The following is a 27595-nucleotide window of genomic DNA, read 5'->3' on the forward strand; positions in this document are numbered from 1 at the left end:
GAACTTAGAAATCTTCACACCCTTTGTATAGATGGGAGTCAATTGGCCCAAGAGGATGTGAGTCAGTCACTGGGGACTGGCTCCTAGGGTCACCCTAGGCCAGGGGTCAGCAACCTTTTTCAGCCGTGGGCCGGTCCACCATCCCTCAGACCATGTGGTGGGCCAGACTATATTTTGAAGGGGGGGATGAACGAATTCCTATGCCCCACAAATAACCCAGAGATGCATTCTAAATAAAAGCACACATTCTACTCATGTAAAAACACGCTGATTCCCAGACTGTCCGCGGGCCAGATTGAGAAGCTGATTGGGCCACTTCCAGCCCCTGGGCCTTAGGTTGCCTACCCCTGCCCTAGAGAGATAGCGTGTGGGGAAAATATTTGAGTCATTTTGTTTGGTCCAAAGTTAAACATTTAGGAATAGTGAAAACCCAAGGTACTTCAGTGTCAAAAGAATGGTGTGCAAGTTCAGTTACATACAATGGAACTTCAAGAAACAGAATCATAGAGTTGAAAACAAGATAGTGGAGCACTCCTAATCATTTGTCCATGTACATGCACAAAAATAGTACTTGTAGAGGAAAGGCAACAGGTGGATAATGCATCCCTACTTAAAATCATTGTATATTCTCAGAAGCGACTATGCCTGTGACATCACGAAGGGGCCTGTGACATCACTTCTGAATTTGCTGCCATGTTACTGGCACTCACCTTATTGAAAACTGAGGCAACAAAGGGCTTAGGACAATTGGATTTGGTAGGCTGCAATAGTTCACTGGTGTGTCTTTTTGTAGCACCTCAGAGACCAGCAGCATTTTTTTTTCCACATTCCTTGCATTTTTATATCACCCTCTAAATTGAGCTCAGGCCCTTACACTACAAAAACCTAAAGGAGTATAAAAGGTAAAGGTAAAGGGACCCCTGACCATTAGGTCCAGTCACGGACGACTCTGGGGTTGCAGTATACATATGATCATATAGACATCACTTTCCCCTTAAAATAACTGTGGATTGCCTGAAGATCATCGATGCTGTGTGCACGAATGTTGTAGCATCGAGAGCCCGCAAACATTTGGTTCACTAAATCTCAGTCCACACAATAAAAAGCCAACGAGGGGCAGCCACTCTGCGGCGGGCGAGGCTCTCCAAAGCAGCCCGGTGGGGGGAAAGGGCGCGCGCAAGAGGGACTCCTCCGAGGTGAGGTGCTAAGGAGTCGCTTTCGCCCCAGAGGCCACTGGGGTGGGGAGGACACCGAAGGACGGGGCTCTGAAGACGCGCGCGAAAGGGAGGCCCGGGGCGCCCCGAGAGGATGCTGGAAGCTGGTTGGGGAGGGGGAAGGCGCTCGCTCGGAGATTCCCTGACTTGGCGGCGGAGCTGCAGCCCGAGCCGAGCGGGCGGAGGCGGAGGAGGGGAGCGGAGCCAGGCAGCGCGCCTCCCTCTCCCGCCTCCCCGAGCCCGCGGCGCCCGGCAGCGGCTCCTGCAGCATGTTGGGCAGGGTGCGCTCCGCGATGGCGCAACTCGTCGGGGGCCTGGGGGGCGGAGGAAGCCCCTCGAGCCCGCCGCCCGCCACGGCCTCCTCCGGCTCGGCGGCGCCTCCGCCCCCTCCTCCGCCCGCTGCCCCCGGGCCCAGCTCCAGCGCCGCCGCCAGCACCGGTCCCTGCCGGGAACCGCCCCGAAGCAGCTTCTCCAGACCGGCTTTCCTACAGCTCACGCCCGAGGAGCTTCTGCGGGCGGATGACCACACGGGCCGAGCCGTCCAGAGCCCCCGCGAGAGCCGCCGCCGCTTGCCTTGGAGCACCGGTTACGCCGAGTAGGAGAGAGCGGGCGAGAGGGGAGGGCAGGCGGGGAGAGGGCTGCTTCGCGGGACCGCTGGGAAGCATAACCCACACAGAGATTATTATTTTTAAGTGGGGGGGGGGTGCGTGCTTGTGGATCTTGTAGTTATGTCTGTCTCTCCCTCTCTGCCCTTCCCAATCTTGGGCGTGTAGCGGGTGGTAAAGTGTCTCTGAGCATGTTTACAACTTTGGGATTTAAAGATAAGGGCTTTCGGAGCCAAGGCGAACTTACGCTCTATGTATGGTTCGCAAAGCGAGCCTCCAGCTTCAGGGGCAGTCTACCATTGAATACCTGTTGGTGAGCGCGTGTTTGTTTCTACCACGGTAGGGGCGCACGTGGTGCTTGCGGGCTTCCCGCATGCATCAAGATGGTCCTTGGGGAATACGGATCTAGCACCAGAGCTCCTCCTATAATCTAACCTTTAACGTCGAGGTAGATTCCAGCCTTTCTTAATCATTCTAGCCATAGCTCCCTTAGTATGAAGGTGTCGAGAAGGGAGGGTGTATTCACGTGTAGATGAGGTAACGCGATGAGACTCGGGCTCTGGCCTTTCCAATCCGCCGATCAATTGATAATGGCCCTTTCCTCAAACGCGAGCAACCTCACCCCACATCCCCCACCCTTGCGCCGTAGGTCTTCGCGCAGGTGCGCCGCTCACCCTCTTGCAAGTTAGTCTGGCGCGCCCCGATCTCTGAGGACTTGTGAGCGCAGGTGCGCGGTCAGGTGGAGAAGCCCCGTCGCGTAGCCACTCAGCTGTCCAAGATGCTTCACTCACCTTGGACGGTCTGAAGATGCTCTGCGGCCGCTCATGGAGAAGGCAGGGCGGGGCTATGGGGCTGGGAGTAGTTCTTTAAGCTAACCAAGCCTAGCAGGGTGCTCTGTGTCCGGTTTCGCAGAGGACAGTCTTCGTTTGGTGGGCAGTGAAGAAGAGAAAGAAGATACAGAGGAGAAGGGAGGGTGTTTTAAGTTGCCCATCACCTGGAGAGTAGACAGAGCAGGCATACAGGTTAGCTCCTCGCAATCTTCCCTGATGTGCTTAAATTGTAGCAATTATTTTTAAAGTTTGTGTTTAGTTATATGCAACAACACATGCAAATTTTATGCAGTTTTTATCCAGTATGTTCCTTCTTTTTGGGTGATGTGCAGGAGGGGAAACGTGGAACACTGCCTGTGTATCTATTTTCCGCTTCTGCTGTTAAAGGCATATTGAGACTGTTACCTGTTTACATGCAACCTGATCCTTATGAGGAAGTGAGCTCAGCTGTGTACAGCAGAGCTTTCCAAACTGTGTCGTGACACATTGGTGTGTCGGCTGCAGTGTGTAAGTGTTGCACCGATTATCCCCACGCTCCTCCCATGGCTGGAAAGGGGTTAGTTTCACCTCCGACTTGCTAGTAAAACTGATTAACTGTGTCATGAAATGATGCATGTTTAAAAAGTGTGTCACCAACATGAAAAGTTTGGAAAGCTCTGGTGCACAGTGACATTTTTATGTTCTAGGAACTGTGCATAGGCTTGCTGTGGGAGAATCTGTCTCTCTTGAATGATTTACATTAGGTGCAGCTGAGAGTCCCAGGAAAGGCTTGAGTTCCTTGCCGCCTTCTTTAAAGGTAAGGCAGGCAGGTGTTGGATTAGTTGCTGGGAGAGGTCAGTGATGCTATCAGACTGAGTCTCCTAACCTTCTTTTCTTCAGAGTTTGTAAATGATCATTTCTTGCAACAACACCCACCCACCAAAATTTGTCATTACAAATGGACAGCTCCTGTCTTTTTCTTCAGTTTTGTTCATAATAAATACAATATAGAGAAGATTAGTATAGCTCGTGAGGGAAGATGACCTTCGAATTCATGAAATATTCCAGATTTTGTCATATACAAGATGATTAAACACTGAAAATCAGGATCTCTTGGGGTCAAGCCATCATGAGTTTAAAAATAAAGCTCTCGATGTTCCACAGTCCCCATCAAATTACCATCCCCACTTTGCTACTGTTAAAGGAAAAACAGACATTTTAAATGCAGTCTTGCATTTAATGTTAACCCACTTTTGGCTCTCATGCACACCCACACAAGCAGCTCTCTTGTCCTTGCAGTTGGAAGAAAAAGCTTGAAAATATGGCTAAATGTATTTTTGGAGAGAATCCAGAACATACAAAAATAGCAAACTACTTTAACAGAAAATACACCCTCTGGTGTCTGGGGCTTGTGTGGGTGAATTTTTAATTTTTATTCTCACTAAGATCACCACACATTATTCTGAACAAGTTCCTGTGGATAGAAATTCAGTAGCTAAAGTTTTATGGGGTATAGCGAGATGCAGTGTTTGGGGAAATTGGCATCTAGCTGGTGAAATATAGGAGTTTGGACAGACAAAGGAGCTCATGCTTGTTTTAGCTGGGTCTCTTTTTTAAAAAATATATCGGTAATTCATAGGGTTTATATTACAAAACACTGAAACTACATAAAAGAGAGCTTTTGCTCCTTCCCTCTTTTATTCTATTTTTATTCCTATGTACATTTCACATATCTACATAAAATTATAGTTTCAGTTTCCAATAAGTGAAACGTTCCACTTTTCATAAAAGTGGATGACTCCTTGCTGCTCTGTCCCTGACCTTAGCTTGCCTTTGTTTGGCAGGAAAACACATCTTGGTTATAAGAAGGTTACTAGGGCTCAGCCCTGAGATAATGATACAGGTTCTAAAAATAATTATCTAGATAGGGGAGGTGCCCTTTGCTGATCTGGTTTTCTTGTCTTTCTGAACTTTTTATTTAGGGAAGGAGAGACCTTGACCATTGTTGTCAATTGAACACTTGGATCTGTTTCCTCTGGAGAAGCTCCATTAAAATTACTGGTTACTCTCAAAGTTGCAGGTTGTGTTTATGCAGTGAACATTTACTGAGATAAATGCTGCTGAATTCAGTAGGGCTTATTCTCAACTAAGCATACATAGGATCTCAGCCTGAGGCGTAAGTGCACTTAACTTGAAGGCTGGATTGAAATCTGCTTCAAAGTAAAAGTGTTTAAAACAGGGGTATTTGGTTGTAAATGGAAACATATATTTGTAGCTGTGTGGAAACTGGCTGGACGTTACCGTTTGCAGGATTTGGAACTTCCTAGGTGAAAGTAATATATAAATGTAGAAATCATGCTCCGGTAGCGCGGCGGCAGCAGGAGGCCCCATTAGCTAAAGTGGTACCTCAGGTTAAGATCAGTTTCAGGTTAAGAACTTAATTCGTTCTGGAGGGCTGTTCTTAACCTGAAACTGTTCTTAACCTGAGGTACCACTTTAGCTAATGGGGCCTGCTGCTGCTGCCACGCTGCCGGAGCACGATTTCTGTTCTCATCCTGAAGCAAAGTTCTTAACCCGAGGTACTATTTCTGGGTTAGTGGAGTCTGTAACCTGAAGCATCTGTAACCTGAAGTGTATGTAACCTGAGGTACCACTATAACTGTTGTGCATCACTTTGAGATGCCTCATGAGAAGCGATTCAGAAATAAAATAAATAAGAAGTAAACAAATAACCAGGACTGACTCAAGGCAATTTGCTCCTTGAGGCAGAGGGCAAGGTGGCACATCCCTCCATTCCATGCCCAAAACTCACTGGACTTCAACACTGGCAATGGGATGACTTCCTCCAGGGCACCTGAGGGCAGCAGGCTTGTTTAGGATGTGTGTGATAGGCCTGGGGAACATTTAGGTCTAATGTTGAACAGTGAGGAATAGCCAGAGTGTCCTGGAGGAATAGCTGGGTGTGGGAAGGCTGCCATTGCTGCCCACAGCACCTGCCATCTGGGATTAGTGCCTCTCTCTGCACATAACTGTTCAATGGTGCCATGGCCCTGCTCAAAATGAGCCACCATAATCCACTAATGCATGTTTGTTTTACATACTTCCATCATACATTGCTGGAGAATGTAGAAAGTTAAGGTTCTTTTAAGGGTAGAAACGTACCAAAGGACCACTTCATAGGCAACAAATTGTAAGAAATACAAATCTGGGTTTGATTCCCGTTTTCTTAAGAATCTTACCCATATAATGACATGTTTGCTGCAGTTATGCTTTATCATTTGTAGATGCACATTTCTTTGTAATGTCTGAAGCTGCCCACAAATCTGTGAAGGCTGAGATAAAACTCAACACATTTGGGTGACATTATGTCTGAGAAGGAATCTAGGTGTGCCATGTAAGCTGCAGTCTTAACTATGGCTACTCAGAAGTATGTCCCATTGAATGCAGTGGGAGCTACTTACAGATAAGTGAGGTCAGGATTGCAGCTGTAGTCTTTATGGGATAACAGTAAATTGAATCACATGATATGTACCAAATCACAGCACTGCCAAATTTCAAGCAGCTTCTGCAGCAGTTTTTCTTGCCCTGGGATCAGGGAGAATTTTGTTTCAGTTCGCAATTGGAGGACTTGCTTAATTCCCACTTTCCCAAAACCAGACATGAACTGAAACAGCCCTCTTTTGAAATTCGCACTTCTCCAAATTTTGCTATGCAAGTTTGTCAGCCAAGTAACGTGTACAAAAATATATATGCTAGTGCAACGTGTGCATAGAAATGCATATGTTAGTGAAAAATAACATACAAATATGCATCATATTAGGAGAAACAGTTTTGCAAGATTTGACGTATTTGCCCATCCCTGCCCTTGACAGTGGCAAACAGCAGGGAACCCTCAGGAAAAGCTTTTCACAGCTTTGAAGTGATCTATTTCCATCTTCTGGAGTTCGCTGTCTTGCAGTGGGGCCTGTACCAGCTGGCCCTGCTCCTGCCATTGTGTTCCTGCCCCCTGCTCTCATTGGGGGAAGCTATCCAAATTCATGGACGCGGATGGCGCTGTGGGTAAAAGCCTCAGTGCCTAGGACTTGCCGATCAAAAGGTCGGCGGTTCGAATCCCCGCGGCGGGGTGCGCTCCCGTTGCTCGGTCCCAGCGCCTGCCAACCTAGCAGTTCGAAAGCACCCTCGGGTGCAAGTAGATAAATAGGGACCGCTTACTGGCGGGAAGGTAAACAGCATTTCCGTGCGCTGCGCTGGCTTGCCAGAGCAGCTTCGTCACACTGGCCACGTGACCTGGAAGTGTCTTCGGACAGCGCTGGCTCCCGGCCTCTTAAGTGAGATGGGCGCACAACCCTAGAGTCAGACACGACTGGCCCGTACGGGCAGGGGTACCTTTACCTTTACCTTTATCCAAATTCATGCAGTATCTCCGTGGGCTGGCAACCTAATCACCTCACTGGTAGATGATTTCCCAATGTGTAGAGGCATGATGGTAGGGGCAAAGCCAGCCAGGATAGGCCCACTCTCCCCCTTACATAATTGAAAAGAACTATTTTTGCCTGATGATTACAGCAGATCCGCAGGCCAGTTGAAAAGTTGACAACCCCGCTAGTTGTATGTCATGGACAAGCAGATATATGACAACTGAGCTGGATTTAGCCTGCAGGCAAAGAACACACCACCAGGATCTGAATGGTGATACCTGGAGCAGATTCTGTGTGCTCCGCTTCCTTCTCATTTTCTGAGGTACTATATATCTTCCAACTCTTCTTTCTGCTTCCTGCCTTTTCAGAAAAGCTTCAGGAGAAGGAGGCATTGTCTTAAAATATATTTAAACAGACAGGCTATGGTCTGAAGAAACATGAAACACAGGCAGAGCTCTCATCTTTGCTAAAACGGGGGACTGAACTATGTGGGACACCATGTATATTAGTTTGGTGGCAGGATATAAATGTATTAAATACATGATTTTCTTAATTATTTATTTTGGTTTCTGTGTGTGGTTGGGTATTTGCAATTTAAAATGATGACACTCCTCCAGTTTGTTTGTACTTCCAGTTCTTTTATGTATTTAAAAAGACATTGTTGCTTCAGAGGCACGTGGAGGGTTTTGCTAACCTCTTGGCTCTGGGAAAGTGTACGTGAGAGGAAGTTTGAGAGTTTTAAAGCTCTCAGACTCTGTTCAACCACACTCCTCAAATGTCAACCCATTTTTGCTCTGCAAACAGAATTTCTGCCTGCTCTTGTCCAGGGAACGTTTCCTGTTTCACATTTCTACAACTTCCTCCCACAAAGGTGGGTTGTTGTGTTTCTGCAACTGACGTTAGTATTGCTCTCATTTCTGTAGCCAGCACAAGGAAAAACTGAGACATACTGCTTAACAACCGATGGGAAAGGTGAGGGATGAGGATGGTTGTTGCCATTGGTGGCTATCTCTTCTCTTTCACAGAGGGAGTGAACAACCAAGTGCTCTGAACTGACCCAAGGTTTCCAGAGTGCCTGCAGTAATAAAGAGCACTCAGGAAACATCAGCCCCAGATCAGAGCTCTTGGCTGCCTACTTTCCCCATGGAGGAGGAAAGAAAACTACTACCAACAGGTTCTGCCCAAATGGTTTCCCTCACTATTATTTTATTTTATATACAAGCCTTCATCAAAAGAGCTCAGGAAGGTTCACAAGATAAAAATACAAGATAAAAGCACAAATAAGTAGTTGAAACAGAAGCAACAAAACAATAATACCCACCCACCCCCCAACACACTTAAATGGCTGTAGAATTTTAATCAGCCAAAGGCCTGATCAAAGAGGAATGTTCTCACCTGGCACCTAAAATATATATAATGGAGGCACCAGACGAACCTCTCTGGGGAGAGCATTCCAGAAACAGGGAGCCACTGCAGAAAAGGCCCATTCTCCAGACTTCATGTGGAGGAGGCACACAAAGAAGGGCCTCAGATGATGAACGCAAAGTCCAGGACAGTATATATGGGGGGAGGCGATCTTTCAGGTATTGCGATCCTGAGCCGTCACTAGACTCTGAGCTGTTTTTCTTTCCTCCAAGGACATGCTGCCACTGATGCTGCTACCAACATTTTTAGTGGCAGTGCTGGTGCATGGGTCACTAGAAATGGCTTAGTGGACCTGTTGATGGCCACAGGCCACCAGTTCAACAAGCACTAAAGAAACCAGCGAAGTGGGATAAGTGTACACACCACACAATGCCAGGGCCAGGTCTTAGGCAAGGAGGATTGCCCAGTCAGCAGACAGCATATTGTGTAATGTTTGAAACTGTGACTACCAAATATGCCCTCTTTCAGATTGTCTTCCACTTTCCTGGAAGAATTGACATGACACTACGTCTTCAGCTTTGTAAAAAAGCTCTTCTTCTTCTTCTTCTTCTTCTTCTTCTTCTTCTTCTTCGGTGACTACTTGTAGCTGAGTAAGATTGTCTTCCATGAACACAGTCTTAACAGTGAGTCCATAAGTGACTGTAGAGACCAGTTCTGGATCCACACATCCTTCCACAGTGGGGACACCGGTTTCTGGGCCAGAGTGGGCTTGCCAAATGTGCATTCCTCTTAGCTCGTTTCTCCTTTTCACACTGAGTTTGTGCTTCTTCAAAGTCCATGGCACCTTTGGTAAAGGCTGTTCTCCAGTTGGAGCGCTCGCAGGCCAGTGTTTCCCAGTTATCAGTGCTTATGCTACATTTTTTTATATTTGCTTTGAGAGCGCCTTGACGCATGGGAAAAGGAAGTTCACTAATCTAATCAAACACTGTCTGTTTGCATCTTTCTTTCTGCCCAGGGTGATAAATGCTGGCAAGAGCCAACACAACGAGGATCAAGCATGCTGTGAGGCAGTGTATGTGGAAAAGAGACGGGCTGTGAGGAATAACCCAGCCCCCAAGGAAACCTCTGGAGATCTAGAAGGGGTGAGCAACACAATGGCTGGAGTTCCTTCTAAATGTTGGCTCTCAGTCCTAGGTCTACCTTCTCTATCCTGGTTTGAGGAGAGGAGAAAGTGATTCCACTCACAGCTGATGTATTGACACAAGATGTTTGGAACTGCAGAAGTTCCCTTGAGATTTGTTCCATTCTCCCCTGGAGTATTTATTGTCAATGTTGCTGTAAAAGGAATGAGTGGCACATGAATTTGCCATACGTGCTCTTCAAGCTTTTTTACTCCATAGCCTTTTACGCACAGATCCTTCCCTCCGTTTCTCATCCTCCAGTTGCATTGCAGTAGATCAGAAGTCTGGGAAGAGGATGTCCTTTAAGCCTCTAAATTTGCACACTGTGATTTAAGTTAACCAGTGGTGCAGAAGGAGCTGAATGTTGCTTCAACAATTAAAGTTCATGGAATCATGTAGTGTTACTGCCTCGTCTCTTTTGGCTTTTAACATGTGTTTTGTTTCCTTCGGCTCTTCGGGGCAATTCTCTCTTATATTTGATTTGATTTGTACCTCGTTCCCTGCAGGGCACCAAAGGCCTGACTTTTTACTACTGGGGCTTGTTTGATGGGCATGCTGGAAGTGGAGCTGCAGTCATGGCATCCAAGCTGCTTCACTTCCAAATCCGTGACCAACTCCGAGACTTGGTGGACATCTTGCAAGACTCATCCCTTCCTCCAATCTGCCTGGAAGATGGTCCCAGGACAGTTCTAGGAGAACCAAACAGGGTTCCTCTGGCTGAGGAAGATGCTGAGGTCCCAAACAATGCCCTGCCACGCTTCCATATGGAAAAGGCCGTTTCCCATGAGAGTTTGGTGGTGGGAGCTATTGAGAATGCATTCAAGCGGATGGTGAGTATGCTAGGAAAAAACGGGGAGTATGCTGGAGAAGAAGGTCTGATTCAATGCTATAAAAACATTTTAAAAGATTTTACTGGCCAGAAGTGGAGTGCAATAGATAGAAAACTGAGTTTGCACATGGGAGATCCCAGGTAAAGAATTTTGTTTGACCTTGAGACTGACCAAGTGACCTTGGGTGAATTATTCACTCCCGAATTTTCCTAAATCTCAGATTTAAATTAGAAAAGTATAGCTCTAATACCCAGCTGGAATCATTTGAGGTCACAAATGAAAGAAACCTAAATTAATTGTTGTTGTTGTTGTTCTTGTTTTAAAAAGCCCCATTTTCGATGAGCCCGCACAGTGACAGACATGGCATAAAGTGCAAGCTGGAGACAGTCCTAGGATCTGGGATGTGTTCCGTTCCTGCCTGGCTGTCCTCCCTCCAGAATGTGGATTCACTTCCTTTTGCAGCCAAGATGCTGACAGGGCAACCCATGACTATTTTGGTCTGACAGGGTATTTGCTTACCCAGCTTTCAGATCATGAGTCTGCTCTGCTTGGCTGTTCCTCTGCAGCTCAGCCTTGCGAAGTTCAGGCCCCCAGGCTCCATTGCTGCAGCACAGGAAGTAACATAGTCAGAAGCTGCATACACTACAAGCATATAATTTTTTATGGCTTCCCACATGACAAACTGGGTGTAGGTGTGGGTCCTGAGAAGTCGAATAGCGATCCCCAGACCTTCAGTGCACAGAGTAAATGTGCTGTTGCTACTGCTTCACCTCCACTTTTAAAATAAGTTAGCAATATAAGCATGTAAATCTGCACTATAGAGATAATTTGTCCATCAGTGATGTCTACACTGTCTGGTAGCAGCTTTCCAGGGTTTCAGACGTGGTACATTCCGAGTCCTACCTAGAGATGCCAGGAATTGAACATAGGACCTTCAGCATGAAAAACAGGCGTTCTATCAATGAGCTACAGCCCTTCCCCAAATGCCTTTAAAATATTTACAAGTCTCTCCATGACATTCCTTTCTACCTTGCTGTAATAATTAATCATGTAAACACTATTGTTCCTTTTAATAGTCATTGTAAACAATACCTGCAGGATAGCTCAGTTGGTAGAGTATCAGACTCCTAATCTTAGGGTTGTGGGTTCAAGCCCCGTGTAGGGTAAAAGGATTCCTGCATTGCAGGAGATTAGACTAGATGACTCTTGTGGTCCCTTACATTGCTGCAGTTCTTTGATTCTAATAACGAGGAAGTGAATAGCCCTACTGAACTGATATTGTGTGTGTGTGTGTGTGTGTGTTTTCCCTGATCCTATCTTGGAGAAATGCATTCTGGGATTGATGTGTGGGCAGAAACTTCCTCAACAATGCTCACACACCATGATATTGTCATCTTATGATGAGAAGCCACCACACATAAACAAATTACATCACTGGAACAGCACACAGTCCTTTGCAAGATTGCATATTAAAGCCATGCAAACTCAGATAAGGGAGCTACTTCAGGTGAGGATGGATGCACTATTGCTGAAAAGCAAATATGTTCTGCCAGATTCCTAACTGCCAGTAACCTTGGGAGCAAAGGGAAGGGAAGTTTCTACAGATTTTTGTTGGGTTCATCGAGAAGGAGGAGGAGGACAGGTTTAACCCTCCCTCTTAATGTATTGCAGTCCCAATCTCATTCCTTTTCCTTTCTGTGGCAGCTTTTTTTAAAAAAAATAATGCATGTTAATTATTTGCATGCAATTAAAATCCTCCTAGCTTGGTCTAAATTGGAAGAGGAAGGGAAGGACTAAAGGTCTAAAACAGATTAGGAAAAATAGGCATTGATTGACTTTAAAAGCAGATTAGGAGTTGATGTGGTTCCATTAGTAAAATAAGGAATGAGTCTGAGGGTTCTGCTGTTCTCCTTGAACCAAGAGGAAACCAAATGCTGTGAAGCCAATTTCAGAGACTTAGTAAGTTTAAAAGATAACCTCAAGTGAGTAGATCCATACACCAGAGTACAGAAACATCAGTATTATCATGTCAGGTATGTATTTATCTGCAAATGCTTCCCCATTCCTACCTAGGTAAGTGGGGATTGGAAAAATGTCTGCATTTTTTAAAGGGAAATGCTTCAGTTTATACACACCCTTTAGAACAGAAGCAATACATGTCTATTTTGTTCTTGACTGAGCTATATGCGCTTCCCAAGAAACATTGTTGGAAGTGCAGGTACCTATGTGGGAAGCTATTTGTGAGAGCGACAAAGTGGTGAGTGGGTAAAGAATGAATCACTCTCTGCTCCTGATTGCTGCTTCCCCCACATGGCTTTTCCACATCTTAAAACAGATCATTGGGCTTCCTACCATTGCATGCATTCACGCCTTGTGTAACATTCGGACCCAATTGCAAAAAATCTTGTAAGGAGCAGCTTGTATTGGCAGGGCACTGGGAGCTACCAGAGCTTTGATGTTAAACCATTGATGCAGCTTGGGTGATTGCTGTAAAAGATAGTCCTACAGGGATGGAGGACCTGTGCTTGGGTTTTGTTGTTGGACCACATCAGCATGAGCTGCCATGGGCCAATGGCCAAGGCCAGTGGGATTTTGGAGTCCGACAACGTCTGGAGAGCCAAAGGTTTCCCCATCCCTGACCACCTTGATGCATGTGTGTGCTTGCTGTCTTGTTGTGCTGCACCTCTCTTCAGAGAGCTGCCTTCCACAAGTGAGTCTCTTCTTCTTTCTCCCCAGGACATTCAGATCGAGCAGGAACGGGTGGCTCGGCACGCATCAGGAGGCTGCTGCGCCCTGGCTGCGGTTTATCTCCTGGGGAAGTTCTACGTGGCCAATGCAGGTGACAGTAGGTAGGAGAGAGACGAGGGCGGGAAAGGCTACTCTGCTGCTTGCTGGGTCGTGGCAGCCCAAGCCATGTCACCAGGAGCAGGATAAGATTCCTTGACTCCCTGGTGGAAATGAACCGAAGTCTTTCCCAGCCATAGTTGCCTGTTGGTCATGGAATGGAATGCCCTCATGTAAGCAAGTGAGCTTGGAAAGGTCATATGAGAGCCCAGAAGAAATATGTCTTTCAGGAGTGTTAGAGAGAAAGCCACTTACCCACCAAAGTCTATCTAGAAATATGCGCCCCTCCATGTGCTCGCCTATGCCCTATGGTGGAGGCAGTAAACCACCAGGGAGGTATACATATGGTGACACTAGGAAAGGAATAATATACCCTGGCCTTTACGTAGTCATTATCTGAGTTACCGAGTTACACTTTGATGCCAAAAGGTGTTTGTACAACCCCCACCAAGCACCTGCATTTTTTTAAAAAAGATAATTTTGTTTTTCAAAAACTTAGCTTTTAAAAAATCATATATTGCCTGGTTGCTCCCATTAGTACCCAGCTGCTGGTACTGTGAGGCCAAAGGTCCGATTTGGACCAGCCCATATCATTAAAAAAAAAAAAGATTGGCCACACCAACTTTTACACTTTGAGCACACCCATTTTCACAAGTTGGCCTTGAAGGATGGACCATGAGTCAATGAAGCCGCAGTGTGGAAAAGGCTGTTCATCCTTTCTGTACATAATGGAAGTGGGGGAACAAAATTGGGACTGCCAGCCCTGCTTGTGCTCTGTCTGTGTTTTCAGCAGGTATAATAGCATTGGGTATAGGGCTAACAAGTGTTTCCCCATTTTCCTCCCCCCAGATGCAGGCTTTACTGTACAAGGGGAAGGGGGGAAGGGGTGCTATGTCTTAGGCATGGAAAAATCAATGTTTGTTGATGCGTTCCAAAAAAATGTTTTTACTGCTTGTCTCTTTACCTTGGCCTTGCAGCAGCAATTTTAAAATAAATCTCTCTTTGATAATCAGGACATTCATCTAGTATTAATGCCAAATATGAAAACAGCTATATTTCAATGAGTAACTGTTTTCTTTATTTTTAACCCAAACTCTTTAGTAAACGTTGAAAATAAATGAAAATATTTTGAGAGTACCAGCATCTGGCAGATGCTTTTCATAGATTTAAAACAAAAAACTAGTATCTGATATTTTTTGGCCAACCCCCCCCCCCCCAGGATTGTTGAAATCCTGCTCAAAATGCCCTTCTTTCACCTTTGGGTTGCTGACACCCTTGTATCTCAGGTCTTATTGATTTTAGCATGCGAAGAGGGAAAGACAATATTAGAGGAGTCACCCCTCCCCGCCCCCTTTAAGGCCATGCTGTACCTTTTGTTTGCATTTTCTGAGTCTTTTTATAGTCTCCTTTCAATCCTAATCAGTATGAGGAATAGGCTTTAGTGTGCAACAACCATTCTGTTATGTAGATTCCATCCTGATGAATGTGGGTGTGTTTTGAAACTGTTTTTGTCAATCTGTGGTCACTTTGGTAGGAAATTAGGTTAGAGAACAGGAAATCAGGAGGTTTGCTGATGGTACCTATAAACTGCAAGGAAGCCATTCTCAAAGTCATAACCAGCTTGGATGCATGGTGTTTGTGTGTGGGAGTGTAATCAGCGAGATATTGTATTGTAATCCAAGTGTGGAGTTGTCTGGGTATATCTACGTTACAAACTTTCATTGGCAGTATACCAGTTTAATATAATCCTGAGAATGCAGTTTGGAGAAGGTGATGATTCTCCAATAGAGATTCTTAGCTCTTCTTCCTTACTGAACTGTAGTTTAGGGAGAATAGTCCCCATCATTCACAGGAAAAGGGCTCCATGAGTAGAATAGGCAGTGAGGCTGCATTTGTGGCCCTACTCCCAACACTGTGAGTATTCCCAGAACCAGCCCCAACATCTAGGCACTGGTGGGAATGTCTGAAGAGGAGGAGCCTATGTGCATAGAGTTCCATCTGCATAGGCTTCCACATGATCTGGAACCACAATTGTGTAGCACCCCCAATTTCATGGAGGCCAATGTGCACACATTTTCCCTTTCAGGGGCATGGAAAAGATACCATACAACATTGGGGCAGCGACAGCAGTAGATAATACATAAAGTAGGCTAAGGAATAGTTGCTAGGCCACTTTTAGACTATAGAGCAGTGTAGATGTCTCCAGTTAATCCATAGTTGATACAGTGTCCATGGTTACAATTGCTGTTAGTGATTCATTTCTAAACGTGGAATACCATTACTTTCTTGGTGTGTCATCTTTGACTTTTTTCTCATCAAATGTCTTTTTGTTGCCTTAAGAACCTTTGGAATATAGATGAATGAAAGTGAAACAAGGATGCCAATTAGAGCAAGGGCTCCCAAACAAGGGGAAATGATTGCAGGTTGTTGTTGTTGTTGTTGTTGTTGTTGTTGTTGTTGTTGTTGAGTTGGCAAGTATTGGTTTTGTTTTCCCCACTGAGTCTTCTGCTTGTTCTGTTCCTCATTCTGATTTCTCTGTCAGTCTTCTTTGTGGTTTTGCATGAAAAACATAGATGCTACTCTCTGCTCTGTGCATATTGGAAAAAAAACCAAGTAGGAAACAATGAATGGGTAAAAAGATAGGAAGGGCAAATTTGTTGGTAATGTGTCTTTGGCACATCCTCTCTATCACTGTTGCAGACAAATGCAAGTTTTTCATCAAACCAGAATAATTATTTAAATATGTCATAGTCCATTCTTTAGTGCAACAGAACCAGGATCCTGATGCAAGACTTAGACAAAATTAGAACTGCTACTTCCAGCAAACCTGGAGGCTTTGGGAGTTAAGCACAGTTGTTGCCTACCATTGCAGTTCAGTTGAATTTTGTGTCTTCTTTTGTTCATAAAACCTTTTTTGTTTGAAAAGATCAGCACTTCTCTTGCTCAGTCTCAGTATTTTAGCAATCAATAGTGTTGGCTGGAGTGAGAATTGTGCGTATTCAAATTTATGTATTGACCACTTTGTATCTTATGGTTTTGTTGATGGTTACCCATTATGTTGGCCATGCTTCTCTACTCATGATCACCCTCCATTCTTTCTGCTCTGTTTTCTAGATTGATTTTTCCTAATGCTCTGCTTCCTTTCATCATGTGTTTGTGTTGTCCAATGTCCCACTGTTCAGGGCCGGCCCACCCATGAGACAAGGTGAGGCAACCACCTTGGGCAGCAGGATCCACAGGGGCAGTGGGCCTTGGAGGGCTAAATTGGCCAGGATGCCCCGCCGGGAACCTGCTGGACTTAGGCTATCATGCCAAGAACATCCCAGGCCTTCCAGTCAACCGGGGACTTCCACCCCGGACTACAGACAAGCTCTGCAGAGCCTGCTGATCGGAGTTGTACTCCAAAATATCTGGAAGGCATCAGGTTCGGGAAGGCTCTAATCCATTTTACAGAGAGGTTTTTTTGAAGTGAGAGACAAATCCCAATTACCTATGCCTGCAACTTCCCGTACAGATAGAGAATTACTGGTACTGGGCTGAAATGTGACACTTGTGTTCAGGTCTCTTCTCCATGGACCTCACGGAATGGCCTTGTGTAAGACAAGGCCTCTAGAATTAACCTTCCTTACAAAATAAGGAGCTACAGTAATCCTTAGAACACAGCAGGAATGAATTCTGCCTCTTTAGATTGAAAGGGGTGCAGCGAGCTAGAGGATTCTCTCTTCCTCCAATTGTGGTAGCGCAGTTGACAGGCGGCTATCAGGGAGACTTTGACTGATAGGTCTCTGAGCTCCATGATGCAATTGCAAGTGCCTCATAAGATGGCATTTTGGGAAGAGGAATCTGTAGGAGAGGGAGCCTCTTTAGGTTACTTAATGTGTGACAATGCATTGCATTTATCAACTGCCTAGACCATTTTCTCGTGCCACACTTCATGCTTATTCTTCTCCCCTAACCACCTGCACAGTAATCACCTTTCTGTATAGAAAATAAGCATACGCAAAGTGGACCTTAGCTAACACTGCTGCTTCCCTTTGCCTGCGGATGTCCTTTCTGCTTTCCCTTCCTATACTGTCTCTTTCTCTCACATGCTCTCTAATGTCCTCATTCCATGTTTCATTGCAGGGCCATTATCATCCGTAATGGGGAAATCATTCCAATGTCCAGGGAGTTTACTCCAGAGACAGAGAGGCAAAGGCTGCAGTTTTTAGTAAGAATTAACTTTTTTTTCCCATCTGATTTATTTGAACCCACTGCCCAACACTTAGCACTATCACCCAAACCCATCCAGGAATAAACGTGAGAATGGAAGCTGTACTGCAGTTATTGATGGGAGGCGGGTATTAATTACCCTGCCTTGTGCTGAATATTCAGAACTCCGGTGCTTGGAGATCAAGGACATTAAAAATAGTGCTAAAAATGAAAAGCAACCTGCATGAACAGGATTGATGTTTTTAACTGATCTGGCAATAAACCTTTGGAGGTGGCAGATATTGTAGCTGATAAACATTCAGTCTCTTCCTTCCATATTTCCAGGCTCTCTTAGTGAAGGTACAATAAAGAGAGGACCCAACTAGATGTGGTGTTAATTCCGTCCATCCACATAACATGTGTGTTCTCCATCCACTGCCACGGTGCTAAAGAAAATGCACCACAAACTGCTCTTTGCATCAGGAGGGAAGCAATGGAGACTTTCCCTCCAGAGCACATAGCAGCTTTGAGGGGCAGTTCCTCTTGGGACCATCGCAGGCAGGTGGTGGTAGTGAGGGTTAAACTCTTCCTGCTCACTGCATGTGGTCATGATGCTGCTCAGGCTTCCCTGTGGCTGCTGTTTTACTAATGTGTGTGTGAATTGCATTTATTTAACTAACGTCATCCCTAGTTTGGTCCAGAGGCTCTGGTGGTGCTGGGCTCCTGCCTTTCTGCTTCCAAAATGCTCTTGAGCACTGCACAATAAAAAGTACCGTATTTTTCGCTCTATAAGACGCACCTTTTCCCTCCTAAAAAGTAAGGGGAAATTTGTGTGCATCTTATGGAACGAATGCAGCCTGAGCGGCTATCACAGAAGCCAGAACAGCGAGAGGGATCACTGCGCAGTGCTCCCTCTTGCTGTTCTAGCTTCTGGCTTAGCCCCTCTGTCCCTTCCCCCACCTCCTGCAAAAGCCCCCAAGAGCCGCGCTCCCTTTAAAGAGTCGTACACAGCATGTGTGTGGCTCTTGGGGGCTTTTCCCCGAGGAGGGAGAAAAGCCTGCAAGCGCCGCACACATGCTCCACACGGCTTATGAAAGGGAGCTCTGAGCAGGCTCTGCTCAGCGCTCCCTTTAAAGAATATTTTCTTTCTTGCATTCCCCCTCTAAAAACTGGGTGTGTCTTATGGTCAGGTGCGTCTTATGGAGCGAAAAATACGGTACATACAGGCCCTGCTCACTTCCACCCTTTCACTTTGCTCCCCCTGCTGACCCCCTGATTCTAGAGTCAGGCTTGCAAGGTAAGGTTCACCCCCCCCACACACACACACAGAGCTCTTTTCCCTAGAAGAGGAAGGAGCTGCCAGGGTTTTGTTAAAATTATTTGCATATTGCATGAGTTCTGCCCTGAGGCAGAGGAGGGGAAAGAATCCCTGGGAAGCACAGTGAGAGTGTCCAAAATGCAAGCAAGCAAGCAGAGGTGCTGCTGGCAATGCTTCCTGGCTCAGAGTGGACCTCCTTGGCAAGACACCAGGTGGAATCTTATCTGCTGTTCTATATCCAAACAGCTTCCATGTCTTGGAAGGGAGGAAATTGCACCGAGTAATGGATCCTCTTCACTGGCTGCGATAAAGAAACTGAGCACTCAGAAAACCAAGCTTACACTTCCCCCGTGGGCTTGAGCCGTTTGCTTTGAGCCAAAGTCCTTTTATAGCTTAAGCCCTTTTGTGTAAGTAGTGCCAGAGCAACGATCCTTTACACTGGGCCAGTGTGATCTGAAATGCCCCACTTAAATCATTGCAAGAGGGAAACCTGATGTATATAATCTTCTGTAGTTTTGCTTTTGTACCATAAAAAATAGAATTTGTTCTGCCCATTTCCTATTTTCTCTGGATTAGTTACACTCAAAATACACAAGGGGGTGAGTAAAGGGGGATTCACTGCATAATTTGCTGCCCGTTTGAGTCCTGGGCCCCATTCTTGCGAGGGTTACCAGGTATGCTGAATGTAGATACTGCCTTCTGAGCTTTTGTTGTTGGCTCTTTGGCTGAGGGTTTGCTTGTTGAGTAATGGCCTCTTTTTAAAGACGTTGGCAAGTCATGGAAATCACAGTGCCAGCTCTGAAAATTAAACCCTGATTAGGGCAGCAGTGCCAGGAGGACAAAGAAAGCCCTTTTCCTTTGCAGGATGAAAAGGCAATGATCTCAAAGCCACCTTTAATTTTCTCTGAGTGTATGTGTGGAAGAGAATGAATTGCTGTAGCAGGAGCATCTAACCTGGTATCAAAATGGGATTCTGACATCTCCAGACATAGCATAGGATTCAGTCTGTATAGGATCTAGTCTATCAGGTTTCCCCCCGTTTGCACAGAAATAGGATAGATTGTCTAGGGTAATGGAAAATTATTGCCTGTTCAGCTAAACTTTGGTGCTTGCGCACTCACTGAGAGTGGTGCATTAGTCTCCCTTAAATATCTCTTAAATAATTTCAGCTTCTGTTTTCACTTTTGGATGTTTTTTGTGCCTGGAAGCTTTTTCTGCACAAGACTCAGTCTTGTTAATTCATGCTTCATCTAGCAATTAGGTAGCTGCTTGATAAAACCACTTCAACCAAATCCTTTGCAAGTCACAAAGGTCTAGTTGCTCTCTGCTGAGTGGCTTTTTATTAACCAAATGTGACTTTATAAGGTTTTTCAAAACATTTGTGGCTTGGGGGAGATCATTGTTAATTCTGCCATGAGCAGAAGATGCAAATGTGCCCTCAAGAGTCAACTGTAGTACTGAAAATAAAGTTTTGGCTCCAAACAAGATGAGATAGCAATCAAGACTGGGCCTTGTGTTTTTTTCTTTATTGTATAATAGCTGCAGGAGTGGGGATTCAGATATGATATGTTGGGCAGAGTGGGGATTTAACCCATGGTCCTGATCTAGGTTGCCTGTCCCTCGGAGCTGGTATTTGCTCAAGCAGTAAAACTGTCACTATTGCCAATTTCTAGGGCAAAAAATTAAGCTGCTTAAAATTGTGGCTGATCTTTCAACGTGGCAGCACCTACACCTTTGAACTCCTTGCCTATTGACCCTCACAATACTGTTTTAGATGCCTACCAATAACTTTTTCATCTCAACAAGCCATCATTCCTGACCACTGGTCCTGTTCGCTAGGGATGATGGGAGTTGTAGTCCCAAAACATCTGGAGGGCCGAGTTTGCCTATGCCTGTCCTAGATGCTCCATCTGTATGTGAGAGTGAGGATGGATAGGTGTGTATTGGGGAGGGGCGGCGGCAGGATCTGCACTTTCAAATGTTCCCCAAATTACCTTCTTTATAAGTGTAAGAGATACAAACATACAAACATATATCTGAGGGAAAGCATGTGTAACAAATCATAGAAGAGTTTGTGAATGCTCAGTGCGCCCCCATGAGGGTTCTTTGGGATGTGGGACTTACAGATTTCTGTTGTTTGGGTGGAGAAGATCCAGGCAGTGTTCATCACTAAACTTGCTCTTCCTTTCCTCTCCCAGGGCTTTTTGAGACCTGAGCTGCTGGGGAATGAGTTCACTCACCTTGAGTTCCCTCGAAGAATCCAGCATAAGGAAGTGGGGAAAAGGATGCTGTACAGGGACCAAAACATGAATGGCTGGTAACTCTTTTCATCTGATCTAGATTACACTGATTGCCAGAATCAATCAGAAATGCAAGACAAAGGAACTCTGTGTTGTAGTGACAGCTAGTTACATCATCACTGCCCTACTCAGCTAGACTAGAAAAGTCTCTACCTCTCCCTTTTTTCTTTTTGTCGTGTTACTGACGATGAAGGCTTTTTTAAAAAAGGGAGTTTATTTTGGTATTATAGAGGAGTATGATGTACACACTCATATGGCTATTGTTTCTGCTAAAGAGTTTTTGCAGATTTTTGTATGACTTAAGTAATCCTGCTTGGTCAAAGATAACAGTGGGAGAAAAGCATATATTTTGTGGGTGTTTGTGCAAATCCATTCCTGTACACTCAGGGAAATTACCTAAGTGAAATGGTTCTGAACTGAGTTTGTTGCTTGCTTGGCACTGGGATGAGGATATTCATATGTGCTTTTCAGAGCAGCCAGAGCTCAGTGGTAGAGCATATGCTTTGCATGCAAAAGGTCCCAGAGTCAATCCCCAACATCGCCTGGTAGGGCTGAGACAGTCTGTTGTCCGAAAACCTGGAGAGCTGTTGCCACACAATAGCAACAGTACTGAGCTTGATGGACCAGCGGTCTTACTAGGGCAACTTCCTATTCTAACTTTTATCTGCACTGCAACACATTTTGTGTGATTTCTTTTTCTAACCAGGGCATATAAAAGGATAGAAGAAGATGACCTGAAGTTTCCACTTGTTTACGGAGAGGGTAAAAAGGTGAGGCACTAATCATTGGAGAAGTGGAGAGAATTTTCATTAAACAAGGGCATGAGGATTTGTTTGTAGACCTAATAATATAGATTGAGGTATGCGATATTGGTGTCAGAAGCACACTTTGGCTTTGACAGAGACGGCTCATTGGTAAGTCTGCACTGAGCATTTTTTGCATGATACCTACCTGCTTGTTCCCCCACTCCATAGGACACAATGTATGTTATGTTTAAAAAATTTAAACCAATCCTGATGGATTCTAGGGTGGATACACAGCAATACAATATAATTCAGTGCCCTATAAAATAAGAGAAAGCATAAAAACACTTCATACAACACTAAAAACAGGATGACAACACATAATAAAACTAGAAAGCGAACAAAGCCCATAAAATCAATTTAAAACAAGGAAACAAAAATGTATAGTTCATCAATTGATGGCACCCAGGGAAAAAGGCTTCATCTGTAGATCTTAATGCATAGCCAGGCTGATATGGGAGGAGGCATGTGGCATGCTCAAAAATTGAGTCATCTCTTTTAATTGAGATCTATATCCTACTTTATGGCTGACTGCCTCTGATCCTTCTTTCCATACTTATGAACCTGGGACCTTCTGCATGCAAGGCAAGCCAGAGTGCTAGGAGCCTATCCGAGTTGCACAGATGCTCATTATGTTGCTATCCTATTAAGAGACTACCCCCTTACTTTCCTCCTAGGCTCGAATGATGGCAACTATTGGGGTGACGCGGGGTTTGGGTGATCATGATCTCAAGGTGTACAGCTCCAACATCCACATCAAACCTTTCCTGTCCTGCACCCCAGAGGTGAGTTCATCAGAGCTAAGATTCTACTTCCTGAAATTACAGCTGCTCAGTAACAGCATATTTTTATTTTTCATCAAATATTCCAAAACTCAAAGTTGTTGGGGGGATGTTCCTGGAGCTTTTTGGTCACCCTTAGCTCTCCAAACCAAGTTTGGCTGCAGGCAAGGTGCTTCTTTCTGTCACACGCCATTCTGATTTGCAGGATTGTCACACACACCTCCAGCAGACACACACACACACTCCATTCATGTGTCCAGCCTGTACAACACACACACATCCACACAGGTGGTGCTTCTAATTCAGGCTTGAGTGTTTGGACTGAGGTCTTGTCCACCACCATCAACAAATCTATACAGTAGTCCTTTTAAGACACTGGAGGGAGGGCTCACAAGGGCAGCGGCGTAGCGTGAGTTGTCAGCACCCGGGGCAAGGCAAGTAATTTGCGCCCCCCCTAACCCCTAACCTGCCGCGTCAGGTGATCTGAGGCGAGTTGCCGCTGGCGCTGGCGCCCAAACGACGCCGTTTGCCCGGAGGAGGAGGGGGGCAGAGAGGCGAGGAAAATGCAACATGGCCCAGCAGCTGCAGCAGCAGCGGCGGAGGCGGGGCTGTGAGGAGGGGCTGCCTGGCGCGTCCTCCGCGGCCCTGATGCGCGGGGACCGCGGCGAGCGCTGAGAGCTGCTGCCTGCCGGACGCCTTCAGCCCGGACGCGCGCACAGCTCATCGGTTCCGCGAGACATGCGGCTCTGCTACAGCCTGTGCCCGAGGCTCTTCGGCGACTCCGGAGGCAGCAAGCGCGCCCCCCCCAGATGTTGCGCCCGGTGTGGCCGGCCCCCCTTGTACCCCCCACGCTATGCCACTGCACAAGGGATCAGATTCTGAGGCAGAAAAATTCTGGGGCTTTTGCATGTGTGTGTGTGTGTGTGTGAGAGAGAGAGAGAGAGAGAGAGAGAGAGAGAGAGAGCGCATTATAGAAAGGTTTGAAGCAGTGGGTAAGATTGGTGTAGCTGCAGAAGACAAGAGCTAGGCTTCAAGACAACAACAATTTATTTATATGCTGCCCATCTGACTGGGCTGCCCCGGCAACTCTGGGTGGCTTTCAACAAATAAAAACATCAAACATAATAAAACATCAAACATTTAAAACCTCGCTATACAGGGCTGCCTTAAGATGTCTTCTAAAAGCCAGATAGTTATTTCCTTGATATCTGATGGGAGGGTGTTCCACCGGGCGGGCACCACTACCGAGAAGGCCCTTAGCTTGATTCCCTGTAACTTCACTTCTCACAATGAGGGAACCAGCAGAAGACCCTCAGAGCTGGACCTCAGTGTCCAGGATAATTCTACTGGGTGCTGCTGTTCCAAGATTCCTGTGCACGCTTATGAATGAGGTGTCTTAAGCGCAGAATTTTTCCTCACCTCTGGGGAGTGACAGGACTCAGAAGGTGCTTCTCCTTGAGGAAAAGCATTTGCAGAGCCTCGCCACCAGAGCAGTGAGGCTGCATCCCTTACGTTTTTCTGCAGGTTCGCGTTTATGACCTCACACAGTATGAGCACTGCCCTGACGATGTGCTGGTGCTGGGCACAGATGGCCTCTGGGATGTCACCAATGACCGAGAGGTTGCCAATGTGGTATTTGATGTCCTAATGGGCTATGAGCCCAATGACCCTTGCAGGTGAGTGGGGCAAGGTTTTGCACCTGTGTGCCAAGGAATACTTACACCAGAGTGGTTGAGCAGAGACTTTATTTCCTAAAATTCCGAGGTCCATTGTTTGCTCTCAGTCTGGGGTTGGTTTATTCTCTTGCCTTTTTTCTATTCTGGGACATGAATGCTTTTTGTTTTTCTTACCTTCAAGTCCCCTGGTGGTGTTAGATTTTAGGGGCAAATTACATGTTTGTTGTTCATGTGTGTCTGTGTAATGAAGCACCAATTTCTTGGAAATTAAAAGCAGCTTTAAGAGGTTGCAATTTTGAGTAGTAGATGTGGGGAGAAGGAGGGGTTTCTTAACCTTTTAAACTGGCAGCTGCTTTTCCATTCAAAATCCCATTTTTATGCTAGAGGTTCCTGCCCACTCTTTTGCTCAAAATTTCATCTTCCCAAAATTTGCTCTTTTTTTTTAAGATGGAACTTCATTACATACATTTGAATATAATCAACCAACCATTTGCACTTTACTGTTTATAAACATGGGTGGGGAACCTTTTCTGCCCAATGGGCCCAATCCTTGTATCCCCACCCACTACCAGGCCAAATCTGAAAGGTGAGTGAGAGTGAATGAATGACTGGCCTACAATTTCCTAATTAGTTGCACAGGGAATGAAGTGGGATGAGATCATTATTGTGAACACCATTCACACTTAAAAGAAGTACAATTATTATTTTTTGAAATAACTGTACTCTACCGCATCTCTTGCATTGTGGGTGTGCATTCTGATGGGCTGGTTCTGTTTCCCAGGTACACAATGGTGGCCCAGGAGTTGGTGGTGAGGTCCAGAGGGGTTCTGAAGGAACGTGGCTGGAGGCTGGCCAATGACAAGCTGGGCTCTGGAGATGATATCTCTGTCTTTGTTATTCCCCTTGGTGGTCCAGGAAACTACACCTGAACCTCAGGTCCCAGGGACACAGGGGTCATGATTCTAGACTTTACAAGAAGAAGAAAAGCTGAGGGAAAGAACCACCATCTTGCAGCAGAACTGGAGGCTGTAGATTCTCCCTACACCTGGAACATTCATAATGATGGAGTCTTACGAAAAGGATTGGGGGTGGGGGAATGTACGACAGCACCTTGGGTCCTTGTCCCACTCTGTCTCAGCTTGCTGGGTTCCAGCTAGGGACACAAAGATGTAGCCCTGGTCCACACTTCTGTTAACAGCAAGAAGGTCAAGGCAGAGCCGTTCCTCTCAGGATTTACACCCATCGGCCCTGGAGACCTGTAGGAAATCTTGCATTCCAAGGGCTGCATTAAATTTGGGCTTTTGATCACATGGAAATGTCCTCTAAATTGGGTAGCAGCACTGGAGTCTCCCTGCAGCGTTTAGCCATTTTGTGTGTTCTTATTCCATCTGTCCCGTGGTTGCAAAGGGGCAGCTGAATTTTGCTTTGTCAGATGCCTAGGACACCTCACTGTCACGACAGTTATGCCTAATTGCCAAAACATCCCTTCCCTTCCCTTCTTGCTAAAGGGAGCACCAAGGAAGTACGGCTGATTGGTTTGTTACCATTCCCCTGGCTTGCCATAAGGCGGCCCCTGAAGCTTTCACTCCAAACCACTTGTTGCGTAGTACAGGGGGATGCATCCATAGGGGTTTCTTACACTAATTATGGATATTGCTGTAACTCGGCCAAGTTGGTTGCTTCTTCATGAATGCATCTCCAAATGGCAATGAAGGAAAGGTGTGAAAATATTCCTGCTGTAGAAAATGTCCCTGGGGAAAATCAGCTGTGCCTCACTTTCACCAGAGGGGGGTGCACTTAGAAGAACAGACAGGAAAAAAATGACTGTGATAAGACATCTCTAGTTGGTTTAAACAACTGACCCTTAAATATCAAGATACAGAAATCTATTGCAGCATAGGGAGGTACCCCATCCCAGACTTACTCTACCTCTGAAGCCTGAAGCATTGAGTTCTTTGTTCAATGAATAAGAAGCCTTCAAAATTTGTGATGGGGAAGAAATGGATTCATTTTTTTTCATGAAACTGTCATTTTCCACTAGCTGTGCTGTGCAAAAGCAAGACCATCCCTGGCCAGGGGAACTTGTACCTTAAATTTGCCCTTGTACTCTATCTAGCTGTGAGTTAACTGAGTTTTAAGAAGAAAATAATTTCAGGCTTCACGAAAATACCTGCCACCTCTTAAGCGCAGACAATATACAGTGGGACTTATTTCTGAGTAGACATGTGCAGGATCATTCTGTTGGGCTGCAGCCCTATCCACAATTACTTAGAAGTAAGCCCTTTGGAACTCAGCAGGACTTCTGAGTAAATGTGCTGTTATACAGTTTCTATTATGTAAAGGCAGATCCTGGAAGGTTGGATCTCTTTGTAGAGTGTGGCATTAGTACCTGAGAAAAGATTAAAGAACCAACTGAAAAACTGCAACTATTAAGTTGCCATCGTTAAGTAAAAGCTGGCTAAGGTTCTTTCTTGCTGGAAAGCATTTTGGTATTGCCTGATTGTCGTGCTGTCACTTTCTGGTGATTGTGATGTGTACCTTGTCACCAGTGAGAGATGAGTCAAGTGAACACTTCTCTTGGGAACCAGAGGGGAGGGGAGGGTTTTTAATTCAAGAAGAAAAAGAAGAAAGTTGTATCCAGATCCACACTGTATGCTAAAGAATCATAGGGTTGGAAGCGACCATGAGGATCATCTAATTCAACCCTCAGCAGTGCAGGAACATGCAGCTGTCTCTTACCAGGACTGAACCTGCAACCTTGGTGCTATCAGCACCACACTATAACCAACTGAGCTATCCAGCTGACATATCCTGCTTCAAGCATTCAACAGATTTGGCAAGGAATGTGTATATTTCGTAAAGTATTAGTTGAGTACTATAGCCCTCTTTACGCAGGTGGCACTGTGGTCTAAACCACCGAGCCTCTTCGCCTTGCTGATCAGAAGGTTGGGGTTTGAATCCCCGTGACTGAGTGAGCTCCCCTTGCTCTGTCCCAGCTCCTGCCAACCTAGCAGTTCGAAAGCATGCCAGTGCAAGTAGATAAATAGATACTGCTGTGGTGGGAAGGTAAACGGCGTTCTGTGCACTCTGGCTTCCATCACGGTGTTCCATTGTGCCAGAAGTGGTTTAGTCATGCTGGCCACGTGACCTGGAAAGCTGTCTGTGGACAAACGCCAGCTCCCCTGGCCTGAAAGTGAGATGAGTGCCGCATCCCTTAGTCGCCTTTGACTGGACATAACCTTCCAGGGGTCCTTTACCT

At 45.7% G+C, this 27595-nt stretch overlaps 1 protein-coding gene across 3 annotated transcripts; it reads left to right on the top strand.

Annotated features, from left to right (window-relative positions):
* Positions 1–1288: 1288 nt before the first annotated feature.
* Positions 1289–26789, top strand: PPM1J (protein phosphatase, Mg2+/Mn2+ dependent 1J). 3 transcript variants are annotated; one of them, XR_014527483.1, is made up of 11 exons: positions 1289–1809; positions 9427–9553; positions 10099–10422; positions 13159–13271; positions 17392–17476; positions 20974–21092; positions 21782–21845; positions 22556–22663; positions 24185–24336; positions 25118–26648; positions 26679–26789. XR_014527483.1 is itself a non-coding variant. In XM_083508996.1 (10 exons), exons 1-10 carry the CDS (start codon positions 1484–1486, stop codon positions 25263–25265), a joined length of 1566 nt encoding a protein of 521 aa, XP_083365122.1. In that variant the 5' UTR covers positions 1289–1483; the 3' UTR covers positions 25266–26789. The 3 variants fall into 3 exon arrangements, 1 of the variants encoding a protein (XP_083365122.1); XR_014527484.1 differs by having other exon boundaries at positions 25118–25594; positions 25675–26789; XM_083508996.1 differs by having other exon boundaries at positions 25118–26789.
* Positions 26790–27595: the final 806 nt, after the last annotated feature.

Source organism: Podarcis liolepis (assembly GCF_965112155.1).
Source record: "Podarcis liolepis genome assembly, chromosome: 6".
Taxonomy (NCBI): Eukaryota; Metazoa; Chordata; class Lepidosauria; order Squamata; family Lacertidae; genus Podarcis; species Podarcis liolepis.

Excerpts from the sequence above, each read along its gene's own strand:
- PPM1J (XM_083508996.1), top strand. The coding sequence starts at position 1,484 with ATGTTGGGCAGGGTGCGCTCCGCGATGGCGCAACTCGTCGGGGGCCTG. Across the intron at positions 13,272-17,391 it reads GCCAATGCAGGTGACAGTAG|GGCCATTATCATCCGTAATG; the intron begins GTAGGAGAGAGA and ends GTTTCATTGCAG. Across the intron at positions 24,337-25,117 it reads GAGCCCAATGACCCTTGCAG|GTACACAATGGTGGCCCAGG; the intron begins GTGAGTGGGGCA and ends TCTGTTTCCCAG.